General features: G+C 38.3%; 6 protein-coding genes across 7 annotated transcripts; 1 reads left to right on the forward strand and 5 right to left on the reverse strand.

The window, feature by feature from the left end:
• The first annotated feature begins 1,374 nt into the window (after nt 1–1,374).
• On the forward strand, nt 1,375–5,077 carry LOC101299288 (glucan endo-1,3-beta-glucosidase 3-like). The gene is made up of 4 exons (XM_004297403.1): nt 1,375–1,429; nt 3,084–4,337; nt 4,429–4,456; nt 4,558–5,077. Exons 1-4 carry the CDS (start codon nt 1,375–1,377, stop codon nt 4,715–4,717), a joined length of 1,497 nt encoding a protein of 498 aa, XP_004297451.1. The 3' UTR covers nt 4,718–5,077.
• Nucleotides 5,078–5,851: 774 nt separating this feature from the next.
• Nucleotides 5,852–7,134, reverse strand: LOC101299574 (F-box protein SKIP28-like). Its single transcript, XM_004297404.1, has 2 exons — nt 6,683–7,134; nt 5,852–6,543 (listed from the first exon to the last, which is right to left on the reverse strand). Exons 1-2 carry the CDS (start codon nt 7,076–7,078, stop codon nt 5,929–5,931), a joined length of 1,011 nt encoding a protein of 336 aa, XP_004297452.1. The 5' UTR covers nt 7,079–7,134; the 3' UTR covers nt 5,852–5,928.
• A 229-nt stretch (nt 7,135–7,363) lies between these two features.
• LOC101299855 (dynein light chain, cytoplasmic-like) lies at nt 7,364–8,812 on the reverse strand. The gene is made up of 2 exons (XM_004297405.1): nt 8,438–8,812; nt 7,364–7,725 (listed from the first exon to the last, which is right to left on the reverse strand). Exons 1-2 carry the CDS (start codon nt 8,666–8,668, stop codon nt 7,570–7,572), a joined length of 387 nt encoding a protein of 128 aa, XP_004297453.1. The 5' UTR covers nt 8,669–8,812; the 3' UTR covers nt 7,364–7,569.
• A 1,252-nt stretch (nt 8,813–10,064) lies between these two features.
• LOC101300138 (protein PLANT CADMIUM RESISTANCE 2-like) lies at nt 10,065–11,795 on the reverse strand. The gene is made up of 4 exons (XM_004297406.1): nt 11,385–11,795; nt 11,227–11,298; nt 10,915–11,127; nt 10,065–10,521 (listed from the first exon to the last, which is right to left on the reverse strand). The coding sequence occupies exons 1-4, from the start codon at nt 11,620–11,622 to the stop codon at nt 10,430–10,432; spliced, it is 615 nt and encodes a 204-aa protein (XP_004297454.1). The 5' UTR covers nt 11,623–11,795; the 3' UTR covers nt 10,065–10,429.
• Nucleotides 11,796–12,690: 895 nt separating this feature from the next.
• On the reverse strand, nt 12,691–14,414 carry LOC101300435 (protein PLANT CADMIUM RESISTANCE 2-like). 2 transcript variants are annotated; one of them, XM_004297408.1, is made up of 4 exons: nt 14,069–14,414; nt 13,880–13,951; nt 13,516–13,728; nt 12,691–12,982 (listed from the first exon to the last, which is right to left on the reverse strand). In XM_004297408.1, exons 1-4 carry the CDS (start codon nt 14,304–14,306, stop codon nt 12,891–12,893), a joined length of 615 nt encoding a protein of 204 aa, XP_004297456.1. In that variant the 5' UTR covers nt 14,307–14,414; the 3' UTR covers nt 12,691–12,890. The 2 variants fall into 2 exon arrangements, with proteins under 2 accessions (XP_004297456.1, XP_004297455.1); XM_004297407.1 differs by lacking the exon at nt 12,691–12,982 and having other exon boundaries at nt 13,258–13,728.
• Nucleotides 14,415–14,921: 507 nt separating this feature from the next.
• LOC101300902 (protein PLANT CADMIUM RESISTANCE 3-like) lies at nt 14,922–16,163 on the reverse strand. Its single transcript, XM_004297409.1, has 4 exons — nt 16,060–16,163; nt 15,903–15,974; nt 15,583–15,795; nt 14,922–15,210 (listed from the first exon to the last, which is right to left on the reverse strand). The coding sequence occupies exons 1-4, from the start codon at nt 16,112–16,114 to the stop codon at nt 15,134–15,136; spliced, it is 417 nt and encodes a 138-aa protein (XP_004297457.1). The 5' UTR covers nt 16,115–16,163; the 3' UTR covers nt 14,922–15,133.
• Nucleotides 16,164–16,665: the final 502 nt, after the last annotated feature.

Below are 16,665 nucleotides of genomic sequence, written 5' to 3' on the forward strand. Positions count from 1 at the left end.
GATTCCGGGGCTCCGAATGACGAACTTAACCGTGTTTCTGGGTTTGTTAGCTTTTGCTTACGTGCGCGGGGATCTGGTTAGGTCATAAGTAAACCTCGCTAAAACCCAGTGACCCCATTTACACCTAGAAAACTTTTCACACGAGCCGATTAAACATATGGAAATATGTTATGAGGTGACACATTCAGAACTTCAATAATTTTTGGCAAAAATCACATTTTTTTTCTTTTACATATGGTAAATATTTGACTTGCATTCATATTCTTTCCATTTCGATTTTCATACTGACTTTAAAAAATCATATAAAAATTCAGCTTGAAGATTTTTGAGATTTTTTAGTTCTCTCAGTTCGAGAAGTCTAAAAAAATCAGGACATAAATGAAAATTTTTATGAAAAAAATAAGAACATATGTTTCTAACCAAAAAAAACTTACGTTGTATATAGCCCACGAATTTGAGTGAAAATCATGATTTTAACATTTTTTTTTTTCTTTTCATTTTTGCAATAGAAGTCTGAAAGTTGACTACGAAGTGTTAGAACGACATACGAAGTGTCTAGATGTGTTCAGTTTCACTTAATTACGCACCTTTTAGCAAAAGAATCTAAATCCAGTGTTCTTCGTTATAGTGTCTAGACTTGTTCACTCGTTCATTAGTGCCTGTAATTTCAGCTACTCTGGACTTGCTTGGATTCGCCCTATATGAATCCCTGTGTAAACCATCGGTGTCTTTGTTTGTCTTCCTCCACAAATCTAGAAATCGAAAATGAAGTTGCACGCAGAAGAAAAAACCAACCGGAAACCTTTCCTCGTGGGGTTTCCCATTTCTTAAATGGCTAAGGGTGCATTACTATTATCCATGATGCCTCGTGGGGTTTCCATTTCTTAAATAGCAACAAGACAATGAAGAAAGACTAAACAAGGTCCAGAATATGACCGTTGAATGCAGCAGCGGTCAGGCCCCGTCAGCACCACCAGTGGTCAGTGGTCTCCTCGTGGTGTGTGTAACTATGAAGCCAAAGCTTTAAGCCATCCGATGAGGCCCCCCAAGTGTCTCTCTGTACTTTCTGGAGCTTTTACTCCATGCTAGTTACTATGCACTTGCATTTGAATCTTCACCGTTTGATCTCTGACACACTAAACCCTTCTGCTTCTCTTTTATTTACAACTAAACCCATCACTTGTTCCCACCACAAACCTCAAAAGGAGCTCCCTTTTCTCTTTTTCCTTCCATTCTTCTCTCTTTGGTTATTAGTTTTTAAAATTCTCCACCTTTTGGTTTCCTTGGATTTTGTTCTGATTTCGGTTCTGGGGTTCTTCTTTTGAGCTTCTTTGCTCTTCTGGGTTTGGTGTTATGGAAGTGAGGAAGGACTCCATGGCTGTTCTGCTCCTTCTCATTTTAGCCGTGTCTTCAGTTTCAGCTGCTGAAGGTAAGCTTCTTCACTTGCTGCTATCCATGGCTTTTTTGCCTTCAAGACTTTGAATAACTCTGTAAAGACTTGAGCTTTCTTTGCTCATTAGTTATAGTCTTACCGGGTCTTAATCTGTTTCCTATTTAGTGCCTGGTATGTGCTTCTGTACTATTCTATGTGTTTGTTATGTGCCAAAGACCCCTCTTTTCTTCTTCAAGTTTCATCTTTATTTTCTTGTTGTGCATCCTATTCATCTCTTCCACATAAATCTGCAAGTTGTTTTGTTTGTTATGAGGTTTGTGTACAATAGGCTTTAGTAATGCCCAGCCCAATTCGTTCAACTGCTGTGTACATTGCTTGTTAGAATGGAATTTGTGTTTGATTTCATTAGACCTGTGCCGTACATTACTCCGTTTCGCACTTAATCTGGAGTTTAAATTTCAATCTTTGCTGCAAAAATTAGGGAAAATGTGGGTAGAGAGTGCATTGATCTCTTTGGTAGAGTGGATTGATTAGAAGAGGCTAATAATCTTTGCCATGTTGAAAGTTTCTGATCTGTCGTTAGCTTTGGTTGATCAATCACTCAATCCCTAATGCGTCCCAGCTGGCCCAGCTGAATGGGCAGTCACAAACCCTAAATTCCATTCCCAAATAAAGGTTTAAAAGAGTGGGACCAAACTAACCCTATTCGGAATATGCAGACGATAGTGTTAAATGATTTGCGGTCCCTGACAATCTCTACTTCAGAGGGTATTGTTGTCATGTTGGTCAGGAAGAGGATGATACAACTTGGACCAAGTTGGTCCATTATATCCATGTGCATAAGCCCATTATGTTGCCTCTCCCAGCTGTTCAGGTTATGGAACTTTGTCTGCAAAGCATTCTCAAATGTTAAGCAGGCAATGTTACTTGTTCTAGTTAATTGTATAATATGTCCTCTAGGTACTAAATGCCAATACCATTAACATTTTTGTTTCATTTTTTAAGAAAAATCTAATTATCAGAAAGCAACAGCCCTCAGAAGGACAATGGAGCATGTCAATATGGGAGATGAAATATTCTAGTTTTGAGTCACATGGTACCCACCTAAGAGAATGGTTCTCTGGCTTTAAATTATTTAGGCATTATGGTTTAGTAAGTTTTAGACTAGTTTAAAATTGGAGGTAAACTGTCACTTTTTCCCTGAATAGAGTCTTAACACTTCAACCCTCAGTCATGTATGTGTGGCTATATTAGTGTGGCTGAGATTTCTACTATCCTTGAGTTCATTGGAGTCTTTAAGGTTGCAACTTTTACTGGATGGGATGTATGTTTGGTTGTATCTTTATGTTTGTGTATGAAAAAAGAGGAGCATAGATTGTAGAGGAATCCAGGACCAGCTACTATATGATATATGAATTATTGTCGCATGTTCTTTCAGACTTCCTGCAAAAGTAAGACAAGGTGACGTCTGAATCTTTACGTATGTGATAGGATCAAAGGCCATCAACTCTAACGTAATAGTACATCATTTGCATGCAATTAAGTAAATATTCAAGTTTTTTGAAATTAAGTGAATATACAGTGTTGCAATTAAGTGAATGCAGTATACATAATGATCAAGTATATGTTGAAGATGGGATTCTCATTGTGTTCCTTGTCTAATCTTGCATCTTTGTTACTGTTTCTGCAGATGCATTTGTGGGTGTAAACCTTGGTACAGACCTCTCTGACATGCCAAGTCCAACTGTGGTGGTTGCTCTTCTCAAAGCTCAAAACATACGACATATCAGGCTCTATGATGCAGACAGAGCCATGCTCCTTGCTCTTGCAAACACAGGCATCCAAGTAACTGTTTCGGTCCCCAATGATCAGCTCCTTGGGATAGGTCAGTCCAATGCCACCGCGGCCAATTGGATTACTCGCAATGTCATAGCGCATGTTCCTGCCACAAACATAACAGCTATAGCTGTCGGATCTGAAGTTCTAACTGCCCTCCCAAATGCTGCTCCAGTGTTGGTCTCTGCCCTAAAGTTCATTCACTCTGCACTTGTTGCGTCTAACCTTGATCGCCAGATTAAAGTCTCTACTCCACACTCTTCCTCCATTATTCTTGACTCCTTTCCTCCTTCCCAAGCCTTCTTTAATCGCTCATGGGACAAGGTCATGGTTCCGGTGCTCAAATTTTTGCAATCTACAGATTCATATCTCATGCTCAATGCCTACCCATACTATGATTACATGCAATCCAATGGTGTGATCCCCTTGGACTATGCACTTTTCCGCCCTCTCCCTCCAAACAAGGAAGCCGTGGATGCCAATACATTGCTGCATTATACTAATGTCTTTGATGCAATTGTTGATGCCACGTATTTTGCAATGTCCTATCTAAACATCACAAATCTCCCCATTGTAGTGACTGAGTCAGGCTGGCCCTCTAAGGGTGATTCTGCAGAGCCAGATGCTACACTTGACAATGCTAACACTTACAACAGTAACCTGATCAAGCATGTGCTTAACAACACAGGGACTCCTAAGCATCCTGGGATTGCTGTTAGTACATACATTTATGAGCTCTACAATGAGGATTTGAGACCGGGATCCGTTTCCGAAAAGAACTGGGGACTATTTGATGCAAATGGGTTGCCGGTTTATACCTTACACTTGACAGGTGCTGGAACTGTGTTGGCAAACGACACAACGAACCAAACCTTTTGTGTCGCAAAGGATGGTGCTGACAGAAAGATGCTACAGGCAGCCCTAGATTGGGCTTGTGGACCTGGAAAAGTTGATTGTTCACCTATGCTGCAAGGGCAACCATGTTATGAACCAGACAATGTGGTGACTCATGCAACATACGCTTTCAATGCATACTATCAGAAGATGGCCAAGTCTCCTGGGACTTGTGATTTCAAAGGGGTAGCTACTATTACTACCACAGACCCAAGTAAGGAACATGTTCATTCATACTGTGTTATCTTCTTAATTTTTGTTGGCCTTTTCACCTTGTTACTGATATTTCATTGCCAAAACTGCAGGTCACGGTTCTTGTATAGTTCCTGGAAGGTACAAGTTAAAAACTTTGTGATGTTAAAACGTATCTTTACTTGCAGAAGACTGCCATGATTATAATCTACTGAACCTTTTTCTTCTTTTTGTGAATGCAGTGCTGGAAGAAATGGCACATTTGATAATAGCACATCACTCGCTCCATCTTCAAATTCCACAACCGTTTCTTCTGGGTGCTCAGTAATGTTCCATACAGTTGGTTCCTTTGCAACCTCTGCCATCATCGGTTTCTTAGTTCTAACTGCAGTATTCTTGTAGAACCTCTTCTCCTGAAAGTGTTTGATACAACTGAACAATTATTTTTCAACATTGGAAATTTGAGACCTGTTGGAAACTTGCAGCAAAACCCAATTTTGTACCCCTCCCAGGGAGGAATTAGCTAGGGGGTGGCAAGCTTGATTGAACTGAAAATCTAGTTGCACCTTAATTAAAAGGTGAGACTTGTCCAGTGGAATTTGTAGAAACAAATCCCCATGATCAGTTAGGAGATTATCTTTGTAACTAGCCTGTTTGATTGAAATCCCGTCTCCATCAAAGGTTTGGATTCGTTGATTTATTCGATGTATTGGACCTTGTCAGCAAGCCCAATGTATCATGTAAATCTTCTATTTGTCTTTCTATCTGGATTCTGCTTTAGTATTGACTATGAACAACAGAGAAATCAACTTTATCCAACAGGTTCAGGTCAAGTAGCAGTAATTGAACTTTGGAGGTTTAACAAAATCATTTGCTAACGGAGCACTTTTCTTGTGCCGGCTGCCGGTCGGAGATATCAATTTTCCCCACATTGCATAGAGTTGGTCTTTCATTTCAGTAACATTGCATCTGTCTTCCATCAAGACATTTGACTCCGACTATTTGGAAGCTGAAGCTGATCTTCCCGAGCTCCCAAGTTAAATCATATGCTTCCACATAGTCAAATACTCAAAACTCCCAAGTTAAATCATATGCGCTTCAAGTGCATCTGCAAGTCATGGTTCTCTCTCACTCGCAACCCTTCTTTCTTACAGTCCACCGAAGCTTGCGCACCCCTCACACATTGTCTAAAACTGCCCTCCGAATATCTTCTTCTCCAAGCTCACTCTAGCAATGGCTTGGTACTTCTTAAGCTTGGTAATGCCAGGATTTATGACCAACCTATTCATATATTTGATCCCAGCCCCAGAGAGTTCATTACTCTTCCCCATCCCAATTTTCCTTAAGCTACCCCTGGTTCAGGATTGTACACCTCTTTGTGTTCTGTCCTCTCACTAATGAGGACAAGGTTCTCCAGAAACTCAGTTATCTCTTTCTGTATATGACATGAAGAGTAAATGTTTTCAGAGAAGTGAAAACATGTTGCCAGAATGGTTGCGTGGGGATGTTCGGTTGGACTTGCTTACAATTTATGATGATGAAAACATTGTCCCCTTAAGAATTAAGATAGCAGAAGTGTTTACAGCTACATATATACTCAGAAATCAACATAGTCAACAATACTTTGGCAAGTTTACAATGTACTTTGCATAACAAACCTCACAGACGAAACCTGTAGATCCTGAAGTGGAGCACTTGTTATCAGAGTGTTGCTTACAGTATGGCTTGTTGCAGAAGTTACATTTGGGAAGGTGAAGCCAGCAATCTGAACACAAGATATCACCACAAACAGCCTCTTCAATTTCTTGAGAATCGACGCAGCCACCACACTCCAGACACCTTAGAATGCAAAACTTGCATCCCCTACATTCAGTCACTGACCTTTCTAACATTCTCTTGCATGCCCACCTTGGACAATCGAAAACCATCCTCACCTCATCACATTTTGGGCAAACTTCAAGGTCGATTGTGGTGTGACCCTTGTCATGTCTGAGTGTTGGCGAGTCCATGTACTCAAGAAATAAGAGAGGGCATGATCCCGGCTGCTCCTTTTTTGTGTCGAGATTCATTTCATCAAGATAAGACCTGAGTGTTTCAAGGTGCTGTTTGTTTATGTTGTAGATGCCATTTATCATTATGGACTTTAAGCAGTGACCATGCTCAGATAATGTCTTCACAGCTTGTATAACTCCTTCTGGTGTTAAGCCAGTGCAGGCTGGCAGATAGAGCTGAATCAAAAGCAAACAAGATATAAGAACAATAGTGCTCTAATTATTGAGCAATTCCAACCAATCATATCTCATCCATCTAATACTAACCAATACAATAATAATCGTGTTCTTCACCAACTAAATTTAACTTGCATACCTTGCTGATCAGAGGATTCTGCTCCACAACCTGTTGAAGCCCGTTATCTGTAATCTTTGCACATTTCATTAGAGCCAAACTTCTCAACCTTCCATTAGCCTTGGATGTAAGTTTCATCAAGATCGCATCGGACAATTTCAAGCTCAACGGTTTTTCAACCATGATGTTCAGCCATGAGATCACATCCTTGTTTACTGCATCTCTCAGTGTAGTGCAAACTTGGTTCATGGCAAGAAGCTCAAATAGAGGAAGGTAAGTTAAGATAAGGAACAAAGCCTCGTGAGGAGGCCCTGCTTCTTTTTCTTTGATTGCATCAGAAGGCAGAATTGGTACCTTCTGTGCAGACTTGTCAACAGCTTCATGTTCTTGGGACTCCAGAAACTGTGGGATCTCCATGTTTTGGGTTTAAGCAATGATAACAGGAGAAGATGATCAAAGATATAACCTGAACTAGTCAGTTTTTGAGAAGAAGAAATAAGATTTATACTAGGCTGTTTAGCACTTGGGATTGCAGATGGGGACAAATATGAGGAAATATTGTGTATGTAGGAAAAAGGAAAATATCACAAAGCTTTGCTGTCTTTGTACGCAAACAATGCTGTGCGGTCCAAGGCCACATGTAAATCAAAAATTTGACAGCATTACAGATAAATCGTACACCAAGAAAAATACAAGTATTGTAGCAAAAGGAACAAAAAAGTTCTTGCCACTTATCAGAAGAAATTATCGATCACTCACTTGTTCTTAAACGCAGCAGCGTGAAGCAACTACAAGAGGGAACAAGGATGATTACAGTTAATTCATCTGTAATTTTACATAGAGAATTGGCAGCGCCAAATTACAATGTCATCACACGGACAAGCATAGAACCAATTCTGTAGGAACTATCAATGGTCCAAAGGCTCAACAGCTGTTTTGAATAGAAGGACGTAAACCTTGTCGATCGAAAAATACAAGAATCCTCCAGTGGAATGTGTGACATATGAACCAAAGCTAGTTCCCACAATGCAATGCCAAGCTGGGCCATATGATGAATCAAAATCCTGTCAAGTAACAAAAATATTGTGAACTATTTGTATTCAAGATAAAAACACGAAGAATTGAAGAAATAAGAAGGTCTTATAGTCTGGAAACAACCAACTAAAACGATTGAAATTCATCCCTAGTTCCCTACCCTCTGAATCCAAAGATATTCTACAAATCAATACTTGAGGTGTAAATCTGAGAAACCAAAACTCATTGAGGCTATAATTCATAAATCAAGTAATAGAGAAGAAAATTACATAAAATTTCAGTTCAATAGCTCATGGAAACACAATCATATTTGGAAAATTTTGGTAATTTCCTTCAACTACTATGAGTATCAACATATATATGCTTGCTTAGTTGATAGTCAATTGTGGGAATTCATAGCAACCTGAGTCCAAGTCTTTTCATTTCTCCTTATTACCTTTCACTTCCTAAGAACACTCAACATCCTTATTGAACAAAAATATATAGATAAGATCACAAACATAAAGATTCAACATGATTAAGTTTATCCAAATCTATACCCAATAAGAATATGCATTGAGCACATTGAAACTAAGCACTACTACTTTGTATCCTACACGGCTAAACAATCAGATGAACAATACCCATTACTCAAAACACTTCAATCAACAATGCAAATGCCCACATTCAATCTTAAACTCCACACACTACAAAACCCACAATATCAAAAACCCAGAAATACACAAAGTAAAAAGATATGACCTTCTTAAGAGCCAAAGCAAGCTTTTTACTGTCGAGCTTCCCAGGCTCGGAGTCAAGATGATCCCTGGCACGCCGAAACGCGCAGTTTTGCAAAGCGACTGGCATGTCCGACGCCCTGACTCTCACATTGAGCATGTCATGGTGGTCCTTCTGCTCCACCGCCTTCTTCTTCTGAATCAAACTACTCAAGAACCTACTCCGCCTCTCCAGCTCCAGCTCTGCTGCCTCCATCACCTCACTCTCTTGATTCACTCTCTCATAACCTAAACAATTAACAAAGCTCTAGTGGGGTGTCACAGTTTTATGCACACCACCATGTGGGTTTGTAACAATGGCTCTGAGAACACAAGAGGGAACAGAGGTCTCGATTGGGATGCTACTTTGGTATCGTCGTTTATGTTTATATTTTCTCTTTGTCTTTTGAGGGCATTGTTGTTGCGTATCAACGAGGTCTCTGCGAGGAGACAACTTTTGATTAGTGGAAAGCTACTGCTACTCGACCCAAAATGTTTAACCTAATGGCGCAAATCCAAAGCAAATATCAGTGCCATGCTAACCGTTATGATGCGGCCAATGCTTTTTTGAGAAGAAACAAACACGGTAATTGCGGGAAATAGAGAGAAAGAACCGAGGAGTGGGCTCTGGGCCCCGTACTAATAAACGTTGAAAGCTGATCCATGGGCCCGTTTCATTTCGAAAGTGGGGTGATAAAGATGCCATTTTGTACCTTGACATGGATCTCAGTGTCTGATGGGTGACTCGATTTTGACGGTTCGGGTTTTTTTTTCCAGAAAAATAAATAATTTATGAGAAATTTTATTAACACATCCCTAAATGCTAAATACACATATTTTTTTTATACAAATTATATAAGACTTTGTGGGTACGTAAAATTACCAAAAGAGACATTCATATCAAAAGTAAAGAAAACTTGTTGAAATAAAATATCTCGCTTAAGAGTTTTCTTCTTTTATACGAGAACAACGTATGTGAAGATACTAAGCCCTATAATTTAAACCTCTATAAATTAATAATGTCGGGACCGGAAAAAAATATTATTTAATCGGGATTGTTAATTTATTGACGACAATTTTGCTAATTCTTTATTTCGGGACTGACAAAAAATATTATATAATCAAGGTTATTAATTTATCAAATATTAAATTATCAAGGTTTTACTATCGATAGTACAAATTGAAGTTTGAAATTTAGATTCTACTATTCACGCATGCTAGGTCGTTCAAACTGACACCAAACTAGAACTTGGGATGATGCTATATATATAATCCTCTCTTTTTTCTTTTTCTTTTTTTGAATAAATTGAGTAACAGGTCTAAAAAAGTATGTGTATTTAGTAAATGGATTGTGTATTTAGTGAGGGTATTGTAGAAATGTTGGGTATGTGTATCTAATAGAATGTTAAAATAATAAAGTCAATAGGTGGTGTATTAAAAATGAGATGTGTATCTAATAATTAGGGATGTGTTAATAAAATTTCTCATAATTTATTAATTAAGAAACAAGCTCAGTTAAGAAACTTACAAACACAACGTAGAAAATTAAATAACAACAAAGAGCATGAGTCTCAAACTCGATCAAACTAGAAAGAGTGAGAGGAGACCAATATCTCGCTAACTTACAGGTCGAAGACCCTACAATTGAATATAATAAAACAAGAAATACAAATCTACCACACTTTTTACCTATGCTTGATAACATTGACGTCACCATCGCCGCCAACGGTTCGGTTTTAGTTAGTGCAAATAAATCGATCTACATGAGAATTAAGATCTTCTCACTTGTCCATTTTATTTATCCATCGTGCAAAGAAGATTAATTGCATTCGTCACATAAACTCCTCCTCCGACTAGAAACTATATTTCCTTACAACACTGAATAATTCAAAATTTCATGCACATATTTTACAAGAAGGGACACCATTAACTTCGAGTATTTATATGAACCCTAACTTGTTGAGCTCCTTCGTTGATTTCATTTATCTCGACTCATGCCTTCCTCCATGACCGGCGGCACTGGATTCATCGCCACTTCACGGTTCCTTTCCTCGATATTTCCATGCCATCCTGAACACAATATTTGATTTGTGGATTAAACTTTGTCATTAGTCTAAATTATTTGTCTTCATCATTAATTAATCCAATCTAACAGGTCAATTCAACAAATTCCATTCCATCTACTTTTCTTAAAAGCTTAATTTACAGGCCTCAAGAACGTTTCCTTGATTCTCTTTCTCCCTTTTTCAAGTATATAAAAACTTTTCACAACCCTCAAACAGAAATGAACATATGTAATTAAGTATTGAGTAATAACGATGTTCATGGCTTCATGCTATCATAGTCCTAGAACAAAAGAATAAAAGAAGGGGAACAAACAAAAGAACTTGTAGTGAAAAACGAGATGTTGTCAACTATAATTTTCTGGAATTGAAGAAGAGATTGGTGGTTAAAATTAGGTACCGATGACCATGTCGAAACCGCGATTTTGCAGCTCACGGTACTCCTGGCACAGGGCGCAGTACTCGCAGAAGCAATGAACCAGGCAATCACCACAAGGGCTCGCATCAAGTGTGTACTGCTGCCTCATTTTGGAGCGGTAGAAGCATGAATAGAAGCAAGGACAACCAGTCACACAAAATATCAGTGTGTATAGTGCTCCACTTGCACCACAAGCTGCCCACATGCACAAGTTATACCACACCAATATATATTACTTCCCAAATTAAACCTCAATAAAAAATTAATGAAACCGAGAAATAGATTGGTGCTTACAAGTAGAGCCCTTGTCCACAATCTCTGCAATCTGGCCGAAAGTGATGCAAGGGCACCAGAACGTTGTGCAGCCTGCACATTGATTTCAAATCAATTAGTTCGAGCAAATTACTGAAGGGACATGATGAGTAATAATATAGATCGATTTAGCTAGTTACAGTTTTTGGGATCGTTGAAGCAGTCGAAGAGGCCGGTCTTCCACGGCTCGGGGGCTCTAGGGCGGAGATGGTATGGCGGAGCAGCCGGCATTTGGGAGCTGTTGTTGTCATGATCATCTTGACTACTACTGAAGTAAGGGTTGCTGGAGCTGACCGGAACACCCGTCGGCGGAGAAGAAGCATCGGTGTTCGACGTATCCGAAAACTTCTCTTTCGAATTCGGCTTTGACGAGTACATGGTGTACGTGTTGCAGATAAGATTGGAGAAATGAGAACTCAGTTAACTAACTAAGCTAGCTTGCTTGCTTCAACTTGACGGATCGATGTAAACAGATGATCGAGGTAGAGAGAGGACTTGGAAAATTCAAAGTATTTTGATATTGAAAGTAGGGCCTTTGCATGGCCTAGCTTGACTTGACTACAAGTCTCCGCTTGTCGTTATATATACGTTTTATCTTTCTTTTCCGGTAACGCGGAAACCACAGGTGAGCTGCACTGCTGCTTCCTCCGATTGAAAACTTCCATCACAGTACTAAAATAACACTCCTATTTGCTTATGCCAGTCGAATATTCCATGCATGATTAGGGTTTAAGGGAAACTGAATTGATATATCATCTTTAAAAGCTAAGAGAACTGAAGAGTTTTTGGAAAATGTGAATCCAGCTAGGGGAGGTCATATATCATTATGATAATAGAATATTATCTGTCCAGATTGTCCTCAAGCAGAAAATGTTATTATTTATTCTCTAAGTTTTCAACATATGGAATCACCTCTCCTAGGTGGTCATGGTGGTCATACCATCGGTTACAGTTACGATTACTATCACATTTACGCTGTTATCGTGTTATATTACTTATTTGCAGCTAAACGATGTAATTCGGCATCAAGTCACGTCTTGGTTACTTCTCAATATAAATGTGTTTGTGCATCATGGTTATCTTTTATTTATTTTTATTATAGATGCGTATGTGCATCTTGTTATGCTTATAGATGTGTTTGTATATCTTGTTATGTTTTCTTACTTTCCTTCGATGCATTTGTATCATGTTATGTATTTTTCAATTATTATTAATAGACTCTCGTCCTTGATAAAATAAAATAAAAAGAAGGTTTTTAATCTAGAAAATTAAGAGTATTTATTTGATTAATTGGTGTATATACTCAAATGCATGTTGGCGCCGGAGAATAATGGTTCATGATCGAGTGTAGGATGTGTAATCCGTTATTTTAGTTAGAGCTAGCTATAACATGAACCATTAATTTGACCGGAAAAACAATTACAAATTAACAAGCAAATGAGAAAAGGCGGTCGATCTAATGGAATATTATTATAACGAAATTCATTCTTCTTTACCAAAGGAGAAATTACATCTTAATTACAAATCCATCATCTTACAAACTTGTAACAATAAGTATTCATATAACTCATAACACAGATTTTATTTTTACATAATAACATGCAACAGATATATAAAGGCTGCTAGCTCATTCTGTTCCATTATATCTATTTATCGCGACTCATGCCTTCCTCCACCATCGGGGGCACTGGCGTCATTGCCACTTCACGGTTCCTTTCTTCGATATTTCCATGCCATCCTAAATACAATAAATCAAATAAATTGATTTGGTTAAACAACTTCATTAGATTATATATGTATGCCAGAAGCCAGCACTAATTTAATAAAGCGGTCCAAAGGAAGAAAAATGTGCAATATACAACTCAAATCCCATCTACTTTTCTTTCACATTTCGCAAGGTATTTATTTTCTAGCTTCTAGATGTTTTAATTTTTAAACGCCCACTTTGTTTGAACTTTGAAAAAAAACATTTCTATCTAGCTTTCATGTTTTTTTCCTCACCAAATCATTTCTACTACGAATGTCTTTCCAGAAACCTCAGTTCAAATTATCACCAAAGTTCTCTATATGTGTTCGTCCTCATAGAAATTCACCGGCCATAAGCAGTCAAAGTAGTAGTACTACTACGTACTTAATTATCACTTGACCATGTTTATCCTGGATTCCAAGTAATTGAAAGAGATGCTTCTATGTGCTTGTGACTTAGATTTCTGGGTTGCATAATGAGAATGAAAAGTCTGAAATTATAGCTAGATTTAAGTTTGTGTGTACCGATGGCCATGTCGAAACCACGACTCTTGAGCTCACGGTACTCCTGGCACAAGGCGCATTGCTCGCAGAAGAAATGAACCAAACAATCACCACAAGGGCTTGATTCCAAAGAGTACTGCCGCCTCATCTTTGAGCGGTAGAAGCATGAATAGATGCAAGGACAAGTAGTCACACAAGCTATCAGTGTGTATAGTGCTCCACTCGCACCACAAGCTGCATATACACAATCATATGCAACACCAGTTAATATTACCAAATCAAATTTCTAAACTAAGGCTAAAATCTCAATTTATAATGAAACAGAGATAGATTCACCAGGAAATGAAACAGGAGAAGCTATCAAGTGATACTTAGTGATACTTACATGTAGAGCCTTTGTCCACAATCTCAGCAATTTGACCAAAAGTGATGCATGGACAACAAAAGGTTATGCAGCCTGTAATACATATACAATTACACATACAACTAGTTAGTTTCAATTAAATTACTTGGACCAGATTAGATAGATTGATTGGAGAAGAACAAGCTAGTGTAGATGGAGTGATCGAGTTACAGTTTTTGGGATCGGAGAAGCAATCGCAGAGGCCGGATTTCCACGGCTCAGTGGCTGCTCCAGGGCGGGGTTGATAAGGAGGAGGAGGAGGAGCAGGCATTTGGGATGAGTTCTTGTCATATTGACCAGGATGTTGATGATGAGCAGGATGGCTATAGTAGGGGTTGCTGGAGCTCACCGGAATACCCGTCGGTGGAGAATTATCTCCGTAAGTCTTGGAGAACTTCTCGTAAGACATGGTGATCGAGGTTGTGAAAACGAAGATTAGGATAGATGAAGAGCTCAAGGAAGCCTCTTAATTTGTAGCTATAGAAAATGAGGCAGATGACGACTTTGAATGAGACTTGATGAAAAAGACTTGAAAACAAGAATTAGACAATCTGTCTAGACTGGATGGCTGCTGCATCAGTCATGTCACTCACGCGCGCGTTGACGCGACCACAAACGCCTACGTGGCTCTGTATCTGTGCGTGTGTGCTACTCCGATTTGAAGGTTAATTGGACCGGCGATAGAGCGTTAGAAATGTGACAGTGATGTTATTATAGGCTTTTTTATTATACGTATGTATATAACATATATCAAGCGTAAACATACGTGTTATATGATCAGACAGTTCACAACTTGATCTATATTATTCATATGTATATAACAGTCAAACCCATAGTACTATGCTGTATTAACCATTTCGATATGAGAGTATTTATGTAGAAACTATTTTTCTTTTTTGGTGTGATGTTTACAAATAAATATAAATTTAAACTAGCTAGGAAGACTTGAACAAGCTAGCTAGGTTGAAAGGTTTGGTGGAACCAGTGGCTTAAGCCTTGATACCAATTAAGAGTTTATTAAATTAAACATATCAAACTGATTTCAATTCGATGATAATATATATGGTACAAAAAAGTATAATCTTGTTTACAATGGATAACGTAAACTTTATTGTACCATATTCACTTATTTCCGACTTATTGGAGCCATTGCCGTTTCATAGTTCCTCCCATCTATATTTCCAAGTACAAATCGATAGTCCCAGCATAAATCTTCTTGTTCTCATTTATTTCGACTCATGCCTCCCTCCACCACGGGGGGAACTGAGCCCATTGCCACTTTGTGGTTCTTTGCATCCATATTTCCTTGCCATCTTGAAACAATTCATTGAAGAATTAGAATATTTAGACCATTAACGCTAATTAATCTAAGGTCAATGATGGATCGAAAAACATTGTAATATAGAATTCAAATTCATATATGGATCTACTTTTCTTAATTTCTTTACTATTTTTTAATTTTCTTGCATGTACACCTCTCTAATTATTATATAAACTCTATATTTTCAAAGTCATCCATTTACTTGACAATTAGATAGATATATGGTTGACCACCATGCATGCATGCATATGTTTTGATCGATTTTTTTTACTCTCTTCTTTATATTAGCAGTGAACTAACATTATCAACTAGAATGAAAATGACGAAGTTAAGAATTTGGAAAGAGATTTACAAAACGACGTACCAATGGACATGTTGAAACCGCGACTTTGGAGCTCACGATACTCCTGGCACAAGGCGCAGGTCTCGCAGAAGCAGTGAACCAAACAATCACCACAAGAGTTCCCTTCCAAAGAATACTGCTGCCTCAGTCTGGATCGGTAGCGAAAAGATAAGAGGCAAGGACAACCAAACATAAGAGCTACCAACACATACGCTGCTCCACCTAAACAACAAGCTACATTTATAGAACACAATTAGATCTCAATGATATCTGTCTAGCAAGTAGCAAGTAAGGGAAAACAAAGCGATACAGAAGGATCAGAGGAGATATATGGTGCTTACATGTAGATCCTTTATCCGCAATCTCAACTATCCGGCCAAAGGTGACGCAAGGACACAAATATGTTAGGCAGCCTGTGCATAGATACATACACAAAAAATTAGTTTCGAGCAAATTAATTACAAAGATGGATCGGAGTAGGTTGTGAGGTAATATTACAGCTTTTGGGATCGGAGAAGCAGTCAAGGAGGCCGGAATTCCAAGGCTCGGACATGATGATGAGGAGGAGGTTTACAAGATAAGAGAAAGGTGGTACGTTTGAAGCAGCCTGTATCTTCTACTCTGTGTAAATAAATGAGATAGACGAAGAAGAATTTATAGTCGTATCACTCGTATGAAGCACGGCCAAGTTGGCCAACCTTATCATATTCAAATGGCTAATGATCGAAGTTCAGATACGGGTAGACCAATCAGTGGTGGAGTGGCTAAGGGTTCAGTTGACGTCGTTCAGCTAACGTCAATCACTTTTTTGAATAGGTCATATTTTCATATAATTTGTCAGTTTTTTTTTTTAATGAGAAGACAAGGGTAAGAGATGGAACATACTCCTTCCAAAAGTGACAATTCTCAATCATATGTCTTATGTTAGCTAACACATTGACCACGTATATAATTTGTCAGTTGAAAAATGATGTTAGCTCTATTAAAGAGTTTAACATATAAAATATTAATTACAATAATCAATTTGGATAGAGGAGTGTTCAACTTCTCAGGGGTGTTTGTTTGTAAAGAAAAATCTTAATCAATATAGGTTTAATTACGTGG

Source organism: Fragaria vesca, linkage group LG4 (genome assembly GCF_000184155.1).
Source record: "Fragaria vesca subsp. vesca linkage group LG4, FraVesHawaii_1.0, whole genome shotgun sequence".
NCBI classification, from domain to species: domain Eukaryota; kingdom Viridiplantae; phylum Streptophyta; class Magnoliopsida; order Rosales; family Rosaceae; genus Fragaria; species Fragaria vesca.

Bases quoted from the DNA above. Each gene is read 5' to 3' on its own strand.
- LOC101299288 (XM_004297403.1), top strand. From the start codon at position 1,375: ATGGCTGTTCTGCTCCTTCTCATTTTAGCCGTGTCTTCAGTTTCAGCT. The intron at 1,430-3,083 runs GTAAGCTTCTTC...CTGTTTCTGCAG, and splicing joins TTCAGTTTCAGCTGCTGAAG to ATGCATTTGTGGGTGTAAAC. The intron at 4,457-4,557 runs GTACAAGTTAAA...TTGTGAATGCAG, and splicing joins TCTTGTATAGTTCCTGGAAG to TGCTGGAAGAAATGGCACAT.
- LOC101299574 (XM_004297404.1), bottom strand. From the start codon at position 7,078: ATGGAGATCCCACAGTTTCTGGAGTCCCAAGAACATGAAGCTGTTGAC. The intron at 6,544-6,682 runs GTATGCAAGTTA...CTTTTGATTCAG, and splicing joins AGAATCCTCTGATCAGCAAG to CTCTATCTGCCAGCCTGCAC.
- LOC101299855 (XM_004297405.1), bottom strand. From the start codon at position 8,668: ATGGAGGCAGCAGAGCTGGAGCTGGAGAGGCGGAGTAGGTTCTTGAGT. The intron at 7,726-8,437 runs GTCATATCTTTT...GTTACTTGACAG, and splicing joins TTGCTTTGGCTCTTAAGAAG to GATTTTGATTCATCATATGG.
- LOC101300138 (XM_004297406.1), bottom strand. From the start codon at position 11,622: ATGTACTCGTCAAAGCCGAATTCGAAAGAGAAGTTTTCGGATACGTCG. The intron at 11,299-11,384 runs GTAACTAGCTAA...ATCAATGTGCAG, and splicing joins CTTCAACGATCCCAAAAACT to GCTGCACAACGTTCTGGTGC. The intron at 11,128-11,226 runs GTAAGCACCAAT...GCATGTGGGCAG, and splicing joins TGTGGACAAGGGCTCTACTT to CTTGTGGTGCAAGTGGAGCA.
- LOC101300435 (XM_004297407.1), bottom strand. From the start codon at position 14,306: ATGTCTTACGAGAAGTTCTCCAAGACTTACGGAGATAATTCTCCACCG. The intron at 13,952-14,068 runs GTAACTCGATCA...TATGTATTACAG, and splicing joins CTTCTCCGATCCCAAAAACT to GCTGCATAACCTTTTGTTGT. The intron at 13,729-13,879 runs GTAAGTATCACT...GTGTATATGCAG, and splicing joins TGTGGACAAAGGCTCTACAT to CTTGTGGTGCGAGTGGAGCA.
- LOC101300902 (XM_004297409.1), bottom strand. From the start codon at position 16,114: ATGTCCGAGCCTTGGAATTCCGGCCTCCTTGACTGCTTCTCCGATCCC. The intron at 15,796-15,902 runs GTAAGCACCATA...CTATAAATGTAG, and splicing joins TGCGGATAAAGGATCTACAT to CTTGTTGTTTAGGTGGAGCA. The intron at 15,211-15,582 runs GTACGTCGTTTT...AATTGTTTCAAG, and splicing joins CGGTTTCAACATGTCCATTG to ATGGCAAGGAAATATGGATG.